Source organism: Psittacula echo, assembly GCF_963264785.1.
Source record: "Psittacula echo genome assembly, chromosome: 2".
Lineage (NCBI taxonomy): Eukaryota > Metazoa > Chordata > Aves > Psittaciformes > Psittacidae > Psittacula > Psittacula echo.
The window spans coordinates 106438196-106457948 of record NC_137737.1 but is presented as its reverse complement, the minus strand read 5'-3'; the positions used below and the strand labels follow the sequence as shown (position 1 = coordinate 106457948).

Below are 19753 nucleotides of genomic sequence, written 5' to 3'. Positions count from 1 at the left end.
AGATCTTCTCATTATGTATTGATTGGAATAATTCCCATTTGTCCATTTTTGTTCAGTTTTCCCTTCTTTAGGGAAGAAGCACATGCAGGTGAGTGTTACTGTCATTACTGGAGTGTGATATAGCCTGAATTTTGATTTAAGGGGTTTGGTGCATCAGGTACTTAAACACAATTTTAAAATTAAAAAAACCTTTTTATATACCTTTAAGTTACAGAAGACCCAGTAAATTGAATATACCTTGCATTTGGAGCAGTTACAAGATTTAAGATGGCTTTTAATTCTTTGAACAGCTTTAAGAGATAATAATTCAACAACAGCAGGATATCTTAGAAATAAATAAATCTCCTTAATGAAGAGGGTATTTCTCTGTTTTGCAAAAAGCTAAATTCAACAGGTTGCAATGCTGCTGGCCAAAATTCAGAAAACAGCATGATGACTATTCATCACACACTTGATTTTATGCTTACATTCTACAAAGTTTCTATGGATTCCAGTGGTGCAGAAGATGACATATTTCACTACTTAAAAGAGTAAAATCTCAAACAGGAAGCATGTAAGAGCCAAGTATTTTTCACACAATAGAATGACAAGGCCAGTAGTACAATGTAAAGAACTCTCCTGTTTTTCATCTAATATGCAAGTATTTCATGGGGGAAAGGAGAGGTCCCAGGCTAGCGACAGTTGTTTTCACTGATACTGCAGCTATTGCTGAGCTGTAGCAGAAGATTGTCAGCCTGTGTGAATTGTCACAGCTTCTCCAGATACCCCCTGGAGCTCTGGCTTTTGCAACACAAACCTTTGATATTGTAAACCACAGATTTGTTTTGCAGTGATTAGCTCCATCTCCCTTCTGCATTTATTCCTTGTTCTATTTGGCATTTCCAGAGCCAGAGCTGACTCCAAGAAAAGTCTTGAAATGATGCACATCAAAGAAATGCTTTTAGTCACTCTTACCATTTTATTTCCTTTTCAGACCAGAAAACACCCACACAGTATGCAGAATATTATGCAGAAAGAATTACTGTACATTTCTTTCTATTGTTGTTTCTTTGAAGAATACAGTATTGAACTTTTATTTAAACTCAACCATTATAAAAAGGACTTTAAACTAGAAATAACAGGGAGAGTTAATAGCAGCCTTGAGAGGGAGTGATGGACAGGGCTGACAAGCAAAGGGTGTCTGGGGCAATGTGAACAGAAGGAAACACATAATCAGCAAAACAGGGCTTATGCAAGGTCACTTAAAGCATTTGTCCAGAAGCAAGGAAATGCCTTAAAGGCACCATTACAGGGAAACCTTCCAGATCCTTTCTGGGAAATCGAGTGTGCCAGGTGCCTCTTTGAAGTGCCTGCACACTAATGCATGCAGCATGGGGAATAAACACAAGGAATTAGAGACCTCTGTGCAGGGCTACGAATTTGTTGGGATCGCAGAGATGGGGTGTGATGGCTTGCATAACCACAGTAGAGAGACAGAGATTCTGTATGAAGCATGGGCAAGGAAAATGCGGAGGTAGAGTTGTGACTTGTGGAGTCTCCCTTCCTGGGGACACTGAAAAGCCATCTGGGCATTGTCCTGGGCCATCAGCTCTAGATGGCCCTGCCTGAGTTGGGGAATGGACCAGATGACTCCAGAAATCTTTCAGCCTCAACCACCCTGTGATTCTGTAAAATTTACAGAGTGCACTGCATTCAGCCTCAAAGCCAGCATTAGGTATCTTCTATTAGTTTTATGGGTGCAGCCAAATTATCATAAATACACAACAGCTTCGTTTTTGACACCAGCTAGTTTCAGATAAAATGTTTGATGATATAGCTAACAAGAAACAACATCAAAGGGGCTGACGTGCTAAGACAGTTAAAACTCCTTAAAGATTTATAAAGTTATTGAGAGAAACCGTAGAACTTCTCTTGCAGAACCTCTTGAGCTTTAGCTCTCTCTTACTAAACTAGCCCTATCTTTAAGAGAAAAATAATACAGCACTCACTAATTTTCAAATGCATTAAAGACTCAGATATGGTTGTCCAAAGGGCACTGCCAATAAGGAAAATGACTTACAGAATCACCTTAAATGTTAATTAGGTGTCACAAGGGAAGTGATTCGCTTAGTGCAACGGGAGCCGTGCCAACTTGACGCACTCTCTGAGACATGCCTCTTGGGTGCTCTAGGAAACAACTTCCTATTTATGCTCATTCCCATCCCCAAAGGCAAACTTCCCAATCAAAATACATTTTGTAGTGCTTTCAAGACATCAAAGAAAATAATATACCATGCACTAAGGTCAACAGAGTATTGTTTCTGACCTGAAATGGACTGCAACTCATGCTGCTCCAGGTGTAAGGATAAAGAATTAAATCTCAATCACAACTGTGTACTGCTGCTTGTATGAAATCATAAGGGCATGAGTAGCATTGGTAATTGCAATGATATTGTAATTCCATTTGCTGTCATAGTCAGAGACAGACCTGACATCTCATGGGTATTAATCTAACAAATCATATCACATCTAGTTTTGTATCCAGTTTATAAAACCAAACAAGTGAATAATTTCCATCCACTAAGGATTTTCTACAGAAATAACATGAAAATCTACAAAGATGTCTGAAACATTTGCTTTGGTATTAGCTTAAAAAGCAAGAAGTAATTTTCTGAACACTGTTTTTAAATGACTCATCCTTTATTGCAAAGCTGCTACTGAACATGGTTATACTGAATACTGAAGATTCACTCTTAAAGAAATGCCAGAAGTTCCAAATTTTTAATCACAATATATTTTGGGGTTTTGTAAATAGATCTCAGCTATTTGTAACACCTACCTTTGATGCCAACTCCCCAGGTTCCTTTCTTTCTAAAAAACCAGATACTTGAGGAAGCTCATCATTCTTGAGCTCAATACTCCATATATACTGCAACGTTAGCAGTAAATTACCATAGAAAACCATGAATGGGGAGCTGATCATGGCATATTTCCTTCGGTCCCGAATCATCCACAGTGTGCAAGACCAGATTAGTAACACAAAAGTCAACCAGCTGTGATATGTGATACTCCATGCCTTGTGGAAGGAGGAAAGAGAAGAAAAAATGTTCACAGATACATTCAGGAACAACACTGATGTACATTGTCATTTACAAACTTGCCTACTTAGTGCACATTTTCACTGACATGAGACTTTCACACATCTTAATGAGCTCGTTATCCAGCTACAATAAATCCCTTGAAGAACATGTAAAAAGTAGAGTCTTAAGAAGTCCACAGCTGAGGGCAAACCCTGCTTTGTGCATTAATTTCACCTTGGTAAGTTTTATAAGCAAACTCACTGCTTCCCAGTACACCAAACTGAAAGAGACAGAAAATACAGACTGACTTTTGGGCACACAAGGTCTTACAAAACAGCAGCAAAGAATTCAGAGTGGGGATATCAAAACATACCAACATCAACATAATGTATCAACAGATGCTACATTCAAGCACTCTGACAGGCTTACAAAACCCAGCTAACTTCTAGCTTTTGTGGAATCAATTTAAATTGGAAAGCTATGGTATGCACACACTGCACACACCAAACCTGAAGAACATTCAGTCTACACCAATCATGTTAAATTACCTGAAATACTCACAACTATAGAGTGTTTCCTGTAGCTTGCAGAAATCAGCTACTGAAAACTGCTCTATTCGACGCTTAGGGAAAAAGATTGGGGGTTTAAGTGTTTTTTATTAACACTGTGTTATCAATTTATGACTAAACTCAGTTACATATATGCTGGTATAACTGTGGAATAACTGTCAATAAAACATTATAGATCCCTTTTCAGTTTAATTGGGAAAGTATGAAACATTAAGAATATTTCAGTTTAGCTCAGTTCCCTTGTGAATGATCTCTTTTAAGGGTACGTGAAAAACACTAATATGCTACTTCTTTGTCCCCATATAAGAAAATAACTTACACTAGGCTGTCTTTGGTTATGGTATAAGTGGATCTTGCATCAGATCACACCATAAATAAATTCATAAATTAATTTGGGTCATATAAAATCGGGATAGTATTTCTCCACTAAGAAAGCAGTAATATCACAATATTAAACTGCAAGAAAACTCTTTAAATATATCTCCTCCTTTGATATTGAGAGGTATGACCCTAGAAATGAATTAAAAAGGAAATGCAGATTATATGAAGCATGTGAGCTTTACAAACAGGAAACAGAGGCACTGTGTCAATACGAAAATAACTACTTTGCTAATGTCTCAGAACTCATCAAACCACATCCAGATTCTGCACAAGGAGTCTGCCTTATTTAGTGGAGAAACTTTTCCTGTTAAAGAACAGAAAATAAAGTTTGAAACTTTATGCAAACAAGAAGCAGCCAAGCTAATTTTTTTTTACCATTTCTAATGCAAAACTGGACCAAGAACCTTTATGGTTAATTTCATCACAGTTGAAACCTTTCCAAAACAGTAAAACCAAAGCTTGCATTGGGAATATAAAGAGAGATCTGAACATTATGCTGAAAACTTGCTGAAGTGCAGCGCAAGGTATTTGCATCAAGTTGGCTCAAAAGCAAGGAACAACACAAGAAAAAAAATAAGGGTGGTAAGTAAAACAATAGCAAAATATTGCTTGTCATGATGTTGTGGTTTTCTTGAGACATTTCTGTGTCAATATAGGAAATCAGGCTTTACAGATATTTTCTTCTCAGTAAGTAACTGGATGCATGCTTCAGGCTGAAGTAGGAATTATATTTTTAAAAATTCACTATACTGCTATGAAATGCTTTAATTTTGTAGGCAAATTTCAGAATGAAGTAAAAGCATGACAAGCCTGATGTCCTGGGTTCAGCAGTAGCAGTCATTTTTCTGCTTCTTAGTAGCTGGTGCAGTGCTGTGGTTTTGACTTTCGGCAAGGAACAGTGCTGATAACACCGATATTTTAAGTTGCTGCTCAGTAATGTTTACTCTGACCAAGGACTTTCTGAGTCTCATGCTCTGCCAGGGAGGAGGGGAAGCCAGAAGGAAGCAGAGACAGGACACCTGACCCAAACTAACCAAAGAGGTATTCCATACCACAGCACGTCATGCCCACTTTATAAACTGGGGGCAGTTACCTGGAAGAGCTAGATCACTGCTCGGTCAGGCTGGGTATTGGTTGGCGGGTGGTGAGTGGTTGTATTCTCTTGCCTTGTTATTTCCCTTATCATTATTATTATTGGTGGTAGCAGTAGTGATTTGTGTTATACCTTAGTTACTGGACTGTTCCCTGACCCGTGGGAGTTGCATTCTTTTTCTCCATCCCTCTGGGAGCAGTGGGGGAGGAAGGGAGGGAAGTGAGCGAGCGGCTGCATGGTACTGAGTTACCAGCTGGGCTTAAACCACAACACCTGTTTATGTATAGCTTGGGAATCAAAAGAAAACTGAGCCTCAGTGGTTTTCTGACATTCAACGGACAACAAAACCCAGGACTCCCAGTCCTGGAAATGTGATGGCTTACCCAGAACCCCATGTGTTGCTCTATTTATAGATGTATAATAAGCCTGGGAATTATGCATTAATAACCTAAACCAGACCCAAAATGATTCAGACACCGTACTGATAATTACTAACCCTAATGCAAACAGTTACTGAAAACTCACCAATGAGGCTTTCAGGAAAACATTCAGAAGATACATTTATTTGTAAAATTAACAGTATTTTGTTGTTGTTGCTGCCAGTACTTACCATCATAGCTATCAGAGCACAAATATAACTTTGTTTCATGATAAACTGAAACACAGAGACCAAGGCATGTAATTTAACATTTTCTTTTTCCTCCTGAGTAACTTCCTCTTCCTCTTCCTCCTCCTCCTCTTCCTTTTCTAAGTAGAAAAAGAAATTCTTATTTGCAATTCATGCTTGTCTAAAGGTAGCATGTGCACTCTCTCCTGGAATGGTTTCACTTGCAATCACTCTGATGGCTACGTCTACAGCAATCAGCAAGCAGAACTGTGCACTACGATCAATAAAATGGTATTTCGTGTGCCATAGCATAGACAGACCTTTACTGTATGTTCCTGTGAATTCTAAATCAAAACTGAGAGTGTTGCATTGAAATTTTAGATTCTAGGTCAAAAATTACATCTGAGTGCACTAAAGCAATGCAAACCCCACAGTCACTGTGTTGTTACGCAAAGTATTTTGAATAGAATATGTCTAGAGCCCAGTATACAAATTGCCATATGATTGGCTATCATTGTAAGGTACCAGCAATTAGTTAACTTCAACAAGTTGAAGAGCTTACCAAACTGAAACCAAGCCCCAAAATGCTAGAGGCAGTAATTGGACACACAGAATATGAAAAAATATGAAACTAAGGGTAATTCCCATGCAATTCACTACCTGACACGTCATCTGAAGGCTCCCATTTGTACTGTGGTGTTGAGTACATGTCTGCTTTGGCTGGACCATTTTCTAATGGCAGTGCAGGGTGGATGGTATGATAGTCAGCAGGGTTCCCATTCACTGTTACCAGCAGCACCTGCCAGGACATCAGAGAGAGGCACTGCAGTTAGGGTGGCTCTCAGAAGAACGTAACTCCTACTTCTGTGCTATGCTAGTGTTAGATTGCCAATGCTAAAGGAGCTTAAAAAGTAACTGCAGTTATGTTTCTTTCTTCCAAATAAATTGGTATGTTATAGTCATGTTGCATGCAAAAGTAATGCACAACAGCTTCCAAAATTAACGGTTGTTAGCTTTTTATGCAGTATCAATAGAATTACAAGATTGTTTCAGTGAAGTTCTCCAGCAAACAGTAAAATGCTGCTGCGACTTCGAACTTCTATAAAGACTTCCTTTAAGAGATTTCAATTATATTTTTCGAATTCCCAGAACGTCACATTGCATTAAGTAACACTTCAATTTGCACACAAGCAGTCTGCAAAGGAATAAAACTGTGGATACACAAGCAAAAGCAATTAAGTTACTGCAGTCAGGTGAGCTATAGTAAATGACTACTTTTGGGCATGCTCTTGGTCTCTCTTACCTATGAAATTAAATGTAAAGAAAAAGCAGTATAAAGATGAACAAAGTTAACACATCTACAGCTGGGGAAGGCTAAAGTTGACTGCATGGCTCTGCACAAACAGTAATTCAGTGAGCCCATCTTCAGACATCCTGTATTTCTCAGGTTAAATTAGTTTTTTACAGACAAGCTAGAAATGTATCATTATATATCCTGCATTTAAGCTAAAGCTGTAACAAAAAAATTCATCCTCCTACTTAGGCAAACTAATACAAGATTTTCAGATTTCAGTTCACATTTAATTATTTCCAATAGTTATGAAAAAAATGATTATGAATTACTTTCCATTTTAAATTATTCCTTGTGAGATCTACCTTTGCTGCTATTAATAAAAACCAGTTGAATAATTACTGTTATTGATACTACCATTTGGTAGTACTAACTCAACACTCTTGCACTGTTTTAATTTTGTAACTTAAATTTCAGCTCTTGCACTTGCTTGGATTAGGGCTCCAGCAACCATAATCATAAATCTCTTTTGTATTGGCAGATATTCACATGCAGTGGGCTACTGATGATCATACATGCTGAAGACTGACTTCTGCTTAGTCTGTGAGATAGGAGCATAATTTGCTTTTGAAACGATGCACAGTATCTGGGTTATATTATATCCAGCAGCTACACCAAGCACAGGCTGTGGAGCACATTCAGATTTGGTTACAGCTGTTCCCAAAGTTTATCTGCATCTTTCATTCTTCTGTGCATACTGAACAAAGGGGATATTTCTGCTTTCAGAGTCTGCTATGGTCTATAGCAGTCAAGATAAATGGATCATTTGCTGTCTGTTCAAACAAGGACTTGGATTTTCTCTAATCTGCAAATTAAACTCATATGTTGTCAGTCAAGCTTTAAGAGCCTTAGCATTTCAACACGAATGAAAGAAAAAATACAGCAAAGAAGCTAAATCAAGTTTAAAGATGGCTTGCATTAGAAAGCATATTGTGATATCTCATTTAAACCCAATGAAATAGAAAAGATCATTTGCCAGTTGGTACTACTACAAGCAGTTTAATTTCAAATGATCAATTTCAGGGCTAATCAGTGGTTTCTCAGTGCAATTATTAAGGAAGCAAAAGACAATTATATTTAGGATAATCAGGTTATAGGGTAAATGGCAGGCTAACCATAAAAAAGACATCTTAAAAAATGTCATCTAAGGCTTTATCTGTATATATCTGTAATCTGTATTTACACACATTAAGGAGGATTACAAAATTACAAAGACTAGTGGTATACTAACATCCGATGGCTTGTATTCATCTTGGGTCATTGACAGAAGCTGCAAAAAGCAATGCAAGGATAAATTATTAAAAAGCATGGCTTAAGCATTAGTAAGTCTGACTTTTTGAATACATGCATGCATGTTTGGTGACTTCTGCAGATTTGCACTAAGAAATTCAGAAAGAATTCTTAAAAAGCAAAAAGAATTGTACACCATAATCAATAAAATGGTATTTAGTGTGCCATAGCATTGACATACCTTTACTGTATGTTCCTGTGAATTGTAAATCAAAACTGAGTGTTGCACTGAAATTTTAGATTCTAGGTCAAAGAATTAATCAGTACGCCATGATACTGATTAACTGCTTTCTAATGTCTTTCTAATGATCCAGTGCTTAAAAACTAAGTTTTTAAGTGATCATTAGAATTGCTGTAATTACAAAAATACTTCCAATGAAACGTTTATACTAATAGACAATGTGATACTGCATTCATTTGCCAGCCCATTTACCATTACAATTATTATGGTGAAGTTCTTGGGGCTTGAGTATATGTGGCTCAACAGAGTGTCTGTAGATCCCAAATTTAACTGCAACTCATCAAATTAAATTTTGCACTGCATCTGGTGAGCACAGATGGCAGAAAGCTGGACCCTTCCAGAGGCTTTTACACCAACTGCCTTAACTGCCCTGCTATAAATATTCACCAAGGACACCAGTAGCTTGGAGGAAGACAAGGTGGCAGTCCCCCCTTACCAATGACAATGCTAATTAGTAGTTACAAGGCAGATCAGATCTTTACATCAGGATTAAGCTCCCTAACAGGCTTTCTAGTTGTTTTGCACAAAGATAATGGCCTTATGCCAAAAGCCTGACCCTAAACTTCTTACATGCAGAAGCGAAAAACATCAGCATGCTCTTCCTTTATTTCCTTACACTGGCTCTTGTTTTCATTAACTTTTACAAAATATATTCTTACTCTGCCATGCAGCCTTCATATTCTACCTGATCTATATAATCACACATGAAGATCATCTTATTTGCAACATAAATAATGCTCCTTCCCTTAATTTCAAAGTAACCGTGATAAAATTAACTAACTGATAGAAATACAATTAATGCAGAGACCCCTCCCCCTCCAGCCTTACTTTTCTCTCATCAGTTGTATAGTGGCTTGCATACCACAGACTGCGTCTTCTCTCTGCTGTCATTGGAACTGGGCTGCAGGCTATTTCTTTGTCATCTTCCCTGCTAACAGATTTCTCTTCATCAGGCATCTGCTAAACAATACAAATGACAAGACTAGTTACAGCTCTCTAAATAACAATCTTACCAGAGGAATTTAATTTTCCCCTAATTGATGCTCCCTCTCCGAAGTATGTCTTTAAAATATTTTTTAGTGTCTCACACACTCCGTCTATGAGCAATGACACTTACTGAAATGGCATTTTCAGAAATGATGGCAGAACTTTTCTATAACTGCTAGTCCATTAATGCCAAGATGTTTCCTGATAGCTACAAGACATCAAAACTACACAGACCTCCACATACTACTTTACCTTACTATATAGTCATACCATAAGCTAGTACACAGATGTTTAATTTTCAAGTAAGTGTATTGAAAGAAAATTCACTCTTCTCATCTGCCTATATATGTAAAAAGCCAATTCTTCTTCACTAACAACCAAGGAACTGAAAGGATCAAGACCTTTTGAGCAAACATATCAACTGTTAAAGGCTAACCTAATTCACCATTCTGTGCATCAACATAAACCAAACTAGTCAGTGCTGGTCATCCACTTAGGCTCATCTACTCTTGATTCTGAGTCAAGCCACAGAACTATCTGTGCTCATGCTCACATGTAGGACAAGGTGACTGGAAAGAGCCACTACAGATTTACCAAGGGTAGCCTGATTGCTTTTTATGCTGAAACAACTGGCTGAGTATATGAAAGGGGAGCTGTGGATGTCAGCTACCTTGATTTTAGCATCTGTGGCACACTGTCCCACACGACCTTTGCGTACAATCTGGTAAGATAAGGACCTGACAGATGGCCAACAAGATGGATAGAGAACTAGCTACACTCTCTTGCACAAAGCAGAGCAATGACTCGAAGTCAAAATGGTAGTCTGTCATGAGTGGAGTTCCTCAAGGACTGGCACTAGGTCTGCTACTATTCAGTACCTTCAAAACTATCTGGATGGAATTGTACCCACACAAAGTTTGTGAATGACACTGAACAATGAGGTGAGGTGGATGGGACAAAAGCAAAAGCCACCATACAGAGATAAGCCAGAGACGGTTCAAAAAATGCACTAGCTTTAACAAAGGTAAAGTCCTGCACCTGGAATAAACCCACGTAATAGTAAAGGCTGTGCGCAGACTGTGTGGGAAGCAGCTCTGTGAAACAGGCTCAGGGGGTCCTGGTGCAGAGCAAGCTGAACATGAGCCGGCACTGAACTCTGGCAGCGATGAAGGCAAACATGTCCTGGACTGCATCAACAAGAGTACTGCCAGCAGATCAAGGGATGTGATTATTCCACTGTACCTGGCAAGTGTCAGGCCGTACCTGCAATTCAGTTCTGGCATCCCCCAAATCAAAAGAGACATGGAAAACCTGGAGATGGTCCAGCAGAAAATTGCCAAGATGATTAAGGGGTTGGAGAAGCTGAAGGACGAAGGAATTAGGTTCTTTTTCAGCCTTCTGATACCTAAACTGTAGTTTTAGAGAAGACAGAGGTGCTCTTCTCACAGGAAGTCATGGTTACAAGACAAGAGGCTAATGGCATAATTAGATTCAGGGAAATATCTTCTGATATTAAAAATAAAAATAATTAAAAAAAAATCACCGTGAGAACAATAAATCAGTGGCATTGGCTGCCTTTGCTGGAAAAATACAAGACTTGGCCCTGGACAACCTAATCTGAGGCCCTGCTCTCACAAGAAGTTGCATTAGAAGATCTCCAGAGGTCTCTTCCAACTTGGACTGTTCTGTGAGTCTGTGATTGCCTATGATCCACATGCTCTGTTGCTTCATCTGTGACAGGAACTGTTACCACTAAATTGAGGAGTATTGCTAATGCACTAGTCTGAACTGCACCTTAATTCCATGGCCCAGCAGGGGTATGGGGCCTCCTAAATAGACATGGATGTTCCTATAGCACAGTGACAAGCAGGAAACCTGGGTATATGTATATAAACCATGCGCTGCTACAACTCCTCTTCAGGCTCCTTCAAACCTCTTCCTGCACTGTGCCATTTTCTCCTTGAACTTCCCAAATGTCACAAAGCACCAAATCTTGTTGTTCATAGCAGTGAAGAAGGAAGCTCAACCCTGTGGCACCAAAGAGAGGAGGGGAGTGCTCTGTAGCCAGTGGGCTGCATGTAAAAGTGTGAGCATTTCCAGCACAGTGTTGCTCAGCAGGACTCACTAGCCCTGCGATACCATCAGGGAGAAGCTGACACTACTGAAGTTAACTCTGCTGTCAGCCTTTGCCCAGTTTCTCACTCTGAATCATAGACCTTGACCCTACTTCTTATTTTCATTACTATTTTCCCTTTACACTTCCTTAGTTTTCTGGTTTCTCTTCTCCTCCCAAGACTTCAGGTGGCATTCGGATTTTTGGCTCTGATGGAAATAATAGGTCTTGAACATTTCAGAGGAAGGTATGCAAGAACATAAAGTGAATATTATGGATTAATTATAGCAGTGGCTGTTCCACTCTGACATCCATTAATGCCTGGATGTTTATGTATTAACTAGCAGGAATGGTGAGCATTGAAAAGTATACTTACCTGTGCTTCAAAGTAATGTTTTAAAAAACCTATTTTCCTATGAAAAAAGTGCTGTAGTACTAAATATAGACATAGGTACTTCTAATATGAAAAGTGCTCACGTAGGGTTTTACATTGCTGTTGAACTTACCAAAGCTCAACAAACTTTGAATTACCAAAATCAAAGAATTACAAAAACTCCACTTCCTCTCATCACATTGTCCACCTATATCAGTTGTTCAGCATATTGAGCCAAATTCTCATTAGCACAGTTGTAAGGTCTTGCTTCATAAACCCACCCCTACTCAGCAAATTACACAAGTGCTTGTGGAACCTGGAACCTGAGGCAAGGTCTTACTAACTTCAGTAGGACTTAAGTAAAGGTTCAGGAACATTGCTGAGCTGCAGCCAAACTATAGATTTCACACCAACTTTAGTAGCATTATTTTGAACTTACCTTGCTATTACCTACAAAACAACCAGTCAACTAATTGTCATATTTTACTTCAACATGAATGGTCTCTTTGGAAGGACTTAAAATTTTTCTCTTGCCTATTTTGACCTTTCTACTTAACAAATGCTTGCATTTCTGCTTCAAATGAAGTTTTACTAAATTGACTTGGTTTGCAACAGAAATACACATCTGCCCTGGTACTTGCTGTTTTACTTAAACTCTCTCTACTGCCAACAAAGAGATACCTCATGGTGTAAAGCTAGCTTTTGTCTGAACTTGAGGTGTTTCAAAGGCAGGGTCCCAAATTACACTTTTAATGGGAACTAGCTGGTGGTAAGTGTTCTCATTGCTTATGCAAAATCAGCTGATGCAATAGGGTAAGAATAAATCGGGACTTTGAGCAGAGGTCTGCAAAGCTACCCATGGGAATAGGACATCCAAACATCCTAGCTGGTTTCGAAAGTCTCTCAATTCTGATCCTAACCATTAGGTCCTGTATTTTAAATGCGATTTGGATGAACAATGATTATTAATTTAGTTTTACTTCTCAGAGGCAACTGTAGCACATTTAGCATATGATGGTGTATTTGTACTTGATTGTAAAAGGGCATTCCTAGCCAAACTGTAAGATGAAATAAACTGATTCTGTGCTTAAAATACTTGTCACTGCCATTTGAAACTTTAATATAAATGTGGACCATAAAAAACTGTTTATCAACAGCATGTAGTTTGTCATCAGGGTGACAAAAAAAACCAACAACAACAAAAACCAAAAGACCTAAGATATAGACAATGACTTTTAGTAACATATTTTTAGCCTAAGAAACTATAGGGAACGGTGAGAAATCTTGTTTTCTCTTCCTCAGCAGAGGAAGAAAAGTCAGAAAACACAGTACTAGTCATATGATTACAACTTCTTTGTGTAAGTTCTTTGACTTGTCTAATTCTTCCACTTCTTCCACTACCTGAGCAACTGTCAAATGAGTCTTAATTCAAACAATTCTAAAAATGCTGTAAGAGAACTTTACATTAAATTGCTGTAACTCTGTTGACTTCTGTACTATTCCTTACCACTCACTGGACGGAATGAATGGGCCCTATTCATATATTCAGAACTAGCAGTTAAAATTATGAGCTGAAATCTCCAGAGGCAGATTGCTTCTTCTTATTTGCAGAGGTAGAATTTCACAAGGCTCAAGGTTAGAACAAATCAGGATCCAAAGTAGAAGGCATAAGAAAAGTAAAACTTGCGCTGACCACCAAGGGCGTTTTGCATGAGCAAGATTCATACAGAATCCCACACCGTACACTGAAATCTCATACATGCCATACTTTGAAACAAGGACAAATGCACACACAGAGAAAACTTAGCCTGAAACTCAAGATTTAGGTCTACATTTCTTACTCTGTTTTTAGAACCTGCTATGCCAGTATTATATTTAGCTTAAGTACATCTTTTTAGACTGAATAAAGATCCCCTTATGATAACCTATCATAAACATTTTATTCAGAACAGGTTTTGTTCAAGCGATTCTTTGAGTAAAACTTCTAAAATGAGCTACTTTTAACTGTACATGACAGCAGTATGCAGAGAACAACTGCTTTACAGTAGCTGGTATACTGTCTTTGCCATCCATCCAACTATAGGTAGGTTAGTGGTGAGATCCTAAATACAATGTCACTTTGAAATCACTGGGGATTGCAAAGGCAGGTTATATACTTAGCAACATAATGAATCAAATACACTACAAATTTACAATTCAAAATACATTTCAATGAAACCTGGGGTACAATTATTTCTAGATTTAAATAACTGACAATGGAGTCTACCAGGAGAAAGCTAGTAAGAGAAAGATTAATTCCTGATACATGGCATCACTAAAGGAAAACTGAAATGCATATAGACAAAACCAAACCAAACGAAACCAAAAACCCATAAGGAGAAGTGTGTAAAATATAGTAAATTTTGCAAATCTCAGCATTTCTTTCTAATGACAAATACTTGCATCACTACATCCTGTGCATCAAAAATAAGCATTAATGCACAGGTCCCATTTTCTTTACAATGTTCTCTTTTTTTAAGTGTCCATCTATCTTTGCAGGGAAGCATCATTCCTCTGGAATCTGAAGTTCCCACAGGAGTGCCAGGACTTTGTATTGCTTCTCATGTCGTCCTGGGTTTGAGAGACAACTTTTCCTAAATTAATCTCTTTTAATACTTACTCGTTCTAGCTCAATTGCTTATAAAGCAGCTCTCATTTGATTTATTTCCAGTTCTCAGAGACTGATTTTAGTGTCTTATGGGAATATCCATCTCAGACAACATAAGCAGTCTAAAAGAAAGAAGTGCAGGCAAGTCCACTATAGGTCCTCTGTAGTCCCTGTAGGAATTTGCAGGATTCTGTCTGTCCTGAGATAGACAGGCCCATTCCTCTCCACTGAAAAAGCACAGTACCTAACTTAGACCAAGACCCAAAGTTTAAGATGATTAAAATTTGAAGAAAACAACCTGGGTACTAGAAATGAATTCCCAGAGGTGCTGACATCACACAGGTCCCAGTAACTGCATTTCACATGTCTACTCCTTTGTGAGTAGTTCTCATGATTTCACTATGCAGTTTCCGAGATGAGAAGTCTTTGTTACAGTCCCAGTGTTAAAATTGTGTTATTATCTGGAAATCTCAATTTTCACTTAAGGAAAGAAAAAAAAGTAAGTTTCCAGGTGCTGCAGCTGCAGAAAAAATAATAGGAAAAAAATCCCAAAAGAACCCAATGCCAGAGGGCACTGGATCACAGTCTTGTGACTTTAGAAAAGCCAGTCTTAAGATTTCTGGAAACTTATGATGTGATTTTTTAGTAACTCTAGCTGACAGTTCTGGCATCATTTACCTCTTATTATGAAGCCCAATATATGTAAACCCCAAATAACAGACAAATCAGTTCAGAGGTGATATATTTTGTCTGCCTTTTCAAATGTTAACTGTTACATTATTCATTATATGAAAAATAAGAAGACGTTAAAATAAGAAAACCTTCAACATTTTTACTTGCTGCTATGAACTCTATTAATTCACAGTTCAGTCATGAGTATTTTCATTGCAGTTTACAGCACTGCAAAACCTGAACTCTAAAACTCATGTCGAGCCTACGAGGAGGGGATCTTTCTTTTTATACTCTCAGCTTTTAAGGTACTTTTGGAGTCTTATATTTCCTCTGATACTGGAAGAAGTAAAAATTTACTTCTTGACTCCATTTTTTCTTGTTCTTACATGAAAATTGGGATTTTCACTCAGGTGCACAGATTCAGAAGAAAAGGTTTTAAGAATCTTTTTTCTCTATCTGTGATAAAATTGGAAAACTCTGTCTTGTCTTGCAGGATCCTGTGCCAGCCAAGTATCCTACTTCAGTTCTGCTAGACAAGTGTTTGCCTTCCATTCAACAGCACCGCAATACTTCACTGATATAGGCTTTCCATATCAGAGTAAGCATTAATGCTCTGCCATTAGCATTCCTTACATAAATAGTTCTGCTGATTTTAAAAATATCCATATAACCCCTGCAAGATACAACTCCCAAAGACACTTATAAAAAAAGATCAAATTCAAGGTACCAGCTTGCACTTGCTGTCTATTTCCCTTAATTTTCCTGAATATTTGTACCTCTCTAAGCAAGTATCTGCATTGGCTGGTCTCATAGTCATTAGTTATTAGTGCTAAAAAAGAGAAGGAAGTTACCCTTACAATGGGCTCTTGTAGCCAGAGACGGATAAGAGTTGCGAGGGTGTAGTACATCACCAGCAGTAAGATTGGATTAGCATGGTGATACCAATGTAACTCTTGATTTTTGATGATCATCCAAGTGCTTGAGCAGTTTGTCTGAGTAAGAGAAGTGACACCGAACAACCTGTGGATATTAAAAAGAACCCAAACAACCACATCAGAGAATGAACACCAAATCTCACAAGGTTTAAAAAGATTTTTTTTCAGTAATTTTTGCTTACCTATAATATCAATTGCTCTGTTAAAAAACAGCATTTGCCATCTTATTTAAAATGCAGTGATATTTTCATTCCACATATTTAGTGAAAAAGAATGGGTTTTGCACTTGGTTTTCAACAAAAAAATGGGAGTATAATATTATTATATCTACCATGCTCGATGTGAAAACTTTAAATGACCTGCACCCTGTAGACTCAGAGCTACAGAAAAAGGAGAGAGAAAATCTGGCTGCAAGGCCATTTGGCAAATCACAGCAACATGACGTTTCAGAGTGATTTAGTAAAGTGACATACAACGCCATTCCACTCACTCTGCCAGGACAGAGCTGTGAAGTACATCTCCTCAGCACATTGAAGAGATTACCAATTTTTCTTTTTCTTTTTTTTTTTTTTTAACTAATATTATTAATAAATTGCTATCTAATTATGCAAATGCTTCTAAACATACACAGCTCCATCGAATTCACAACTATTATGAACAAAAAGGGAAAACATTCAGAAAGATAACTGTTCTGGATAAACAAATCATGGAGGAGAAGAAAGAAGAAAAATTAATTCCATAATTAGTATCACTGTAGCCACAGTATTAATATCAATGACATGAGATACTGAAATATTTCTGGAAAAACTGGGATTTCACAATATTCCTATCAAGTAAGAAACATATGTTGGAAAACACAATAATAAAAAGAATTCCCAACATTGTAAATTTAAGACAAGATGTTAGATGCTTTGCAGAGGTGTTAAATGCAAAACTAGTAGGAAATCATAATTAATCTGGTTCTTTCACTTTAAAATATTTTGCAGAGTGCCAAAGCTAGGGCACAAAGTTACCAGTAGCATACATCGGCATTCACTATAAACAGTTTTGTTCTATTGACAAAGCTTCTTCCACAATGTGTATGAGAGTTTTTGATTTTTACAAGAAATAGGTATGATTCCAAGAGACAATTAAGGAGAACTCTTTCTTGACAGAACAAAACATCCCAAACTTAATTATAATTAGTACAGTCTAAAAGATTTCTTCTTTGCTTACCCTGTAAGTTCCAACATGAAAGAGTGAATGAATACAAAGACTAAGTATGATATTCAACAGAGATGAGCTGCCTGAAATCTGCCCTTTGGATGCTGTAAAGTGAAAAGAATATGAAAAAGGAGAGACTATACCAGTTCATTCACTGTGGTTTGTGACATGGGTATAATGCCATCAAGCGCCAGAACTAGAGCTCTATAGTATGTTATTAAACAATTTATCAGCACTCACTTCTCATTCTGATTGTCAATGCAAGCCAAAGGTTATAAACTTTGAGACTTCTCAGAGCTTTTGGGTGGATGCGAGGTCGGAAAAGAAAAAAAAAAAAAAAAGAGAAAGAAAGATCCTGCATGCAAAATAAACTGTTGTAACTTAAAGGAGCTGACAGAGCCGTGTTTGGAGTTGACCCAGATTCAAACTTCCGTAGCATCCAAGCACATTCAAGGCTGGTGTTACAGCTTGGCTCCATCTGACTGAAATTCATGCTGGATTGTATTCTCTTCATATTTCTATCAGCATAAGGGAACATCTTGATTTGCCTGCTTTCCTCTCTGCCAACTGACTTGTAATTTTTGCCCATCAATGATCAGGGTTGTTGGGTTCCTATGAGTTTCATCTTCTATCTCTGTTTCACAACACATCTCTCCATCTTTGGTTCATTTTAAACTTTTCTATGTAAGCACAGTACAAATCATGCTATTTCTGTTTAATAAACATATAAGAAACAGAATAAAATCCAATTTCTACTGAAGCAAGAAGCTTTTCCATTGACAGTGAGTGATGAGCATTTTTTACAGAAATGAGGGAAAGTTCCTGAAAGCTCTTGGGCCCTTTTGCCAAGAAGACATGACCTTCATATCACATATTCCATTCCTAAAGTATGTTATATAATATACTATAACTATAGAGTCTCAAAAACTTGTGTTTTATCTCCACTGAAAAAAAAAATTCCAAATAATCCTATCAGTCAGGAAATTTTATTATGTTTCAGTTAAATTCTCATTCTCTGAGTTTCATTTGCTTGCTTCAAATTACCCACACATACTGGATATAATTATACTACTGGACTTAATTCTGCTCCCTCTCAGTCCTGCAACCACCTGATACACATAAGTTACAATGCATCTCTTCCCTCTTAGCTGCCACCTGACCAGCAATGCATTTATTTAACCCATTTCACTTTGTCTCATAAATCATGAATCTGCAGAAAATGCTCCTCATTTCTGAATTTTCCTTGGTTTTTGAGACTTGCTATCACAAAGGAACACAATACAACGTTCCCATCTATCAAATTCAGAATACACTGACATCTTGGAAATGCTCATTCTGTCTGTTCTGGCCTCAAGGCTACAAGTTGCTACTTGTTCTATATTTATGCTTCATCATTATCTTCATGAGAACTGCTGGTGTGGAACATTTTTTGAGAAACAGAGTCATCTTCTCTTATTCAAAGCTTTCAAATACACAGGAACAACTGCCATAAAATGTATAAGCATTTACAGTAAGCAACATATATTAAGGTATTATTCATTTCTGCATACTTCATCCCACACAGATGTCGTCAATTCAATATTGATCACAACCAGCTATAGTTGTGCCCAACTCTGATTTTAGTGTGACTTCATCTTGGACGATATATACATACATATATACCATCAGCAAAGTCAGAATGAATCCTAAGTGGAGGCAACCAAATGCCAAACAACACAAGTATATGCATACCTGGATACAGAGATAAATAAAACAAATACTGAGAGACCATTCAACAATGGGAATGCTTTTCAAAAGACTGTATGTAATGTCAAAAACAACTGGAGATTTGCAAGATGTAATAGATTAATCTTCCTATTCTTACAAAGAAGCGAAAATTGTGCTTTTCAAAGTCCTCATCAGTATTCTGAAACATGCATGTCATTAAAACAAAAAAAGTGTAGCAGAAATCATTCAGAGAATTTTAGAAATTACAAATGGCCAAGAGGAACTTTAATGTCTGACTGAGGAATGCTCTGAAATCTCAAAGTGAGAAACAGTTCTTAAAATAAAGATGGTATCTTTTTATCCACTTCCTACTAGACAAAAGCTCAGCTTCCCATCAAAGCTTCCTACTGAATCTGTGAATCATCCTTCTAGCAGATGAGCTTTCATTTTTTGTGACTCTCTGACAATGAGAAAAGCTGTGACCATATCGTCCTCCCATTTTTGTACTAGTCTAGCTTTAAAATT

At 37.5% G+C, this 19753-nt stretch overlaps 1 protein-coding gene across 1 annotated transcript in view; it reads right to left on the bottom strand.

The window, feature by feature from the left end:
• PIEZO2 (piezo type mechanosensitive ion channel component 2) overlaps positions 1–19753 on the bottom strand; it is a gene marked incomplete at its 5' end in the record, with an annotated part of 302973 nt that overhangs the window by 81002 nt on the left and 202218 nt on the right. The window contains 6 exons of the mRNA XM_080609696.1: positions 2819–3055; positions 5713–5849; positions 6367–6508; positions 8292–8330; positions 9420–9548; positions 16241–16403. Coding sequence (XP_080465822.1) covers positions 2819–3055; positions 5713–5849; positions 6367–6508; positions 8292–8330; positions 9420–9548; positions 16241–16403 — 847 coding nt within the window. The remainder of the gene's footprint in view (positions 1–2818; positions 3056–5712; positions 5850–6366; positions 6509–8291; positions 8331–9419; positions 9549–16240; positions 16404–19753) is intronic.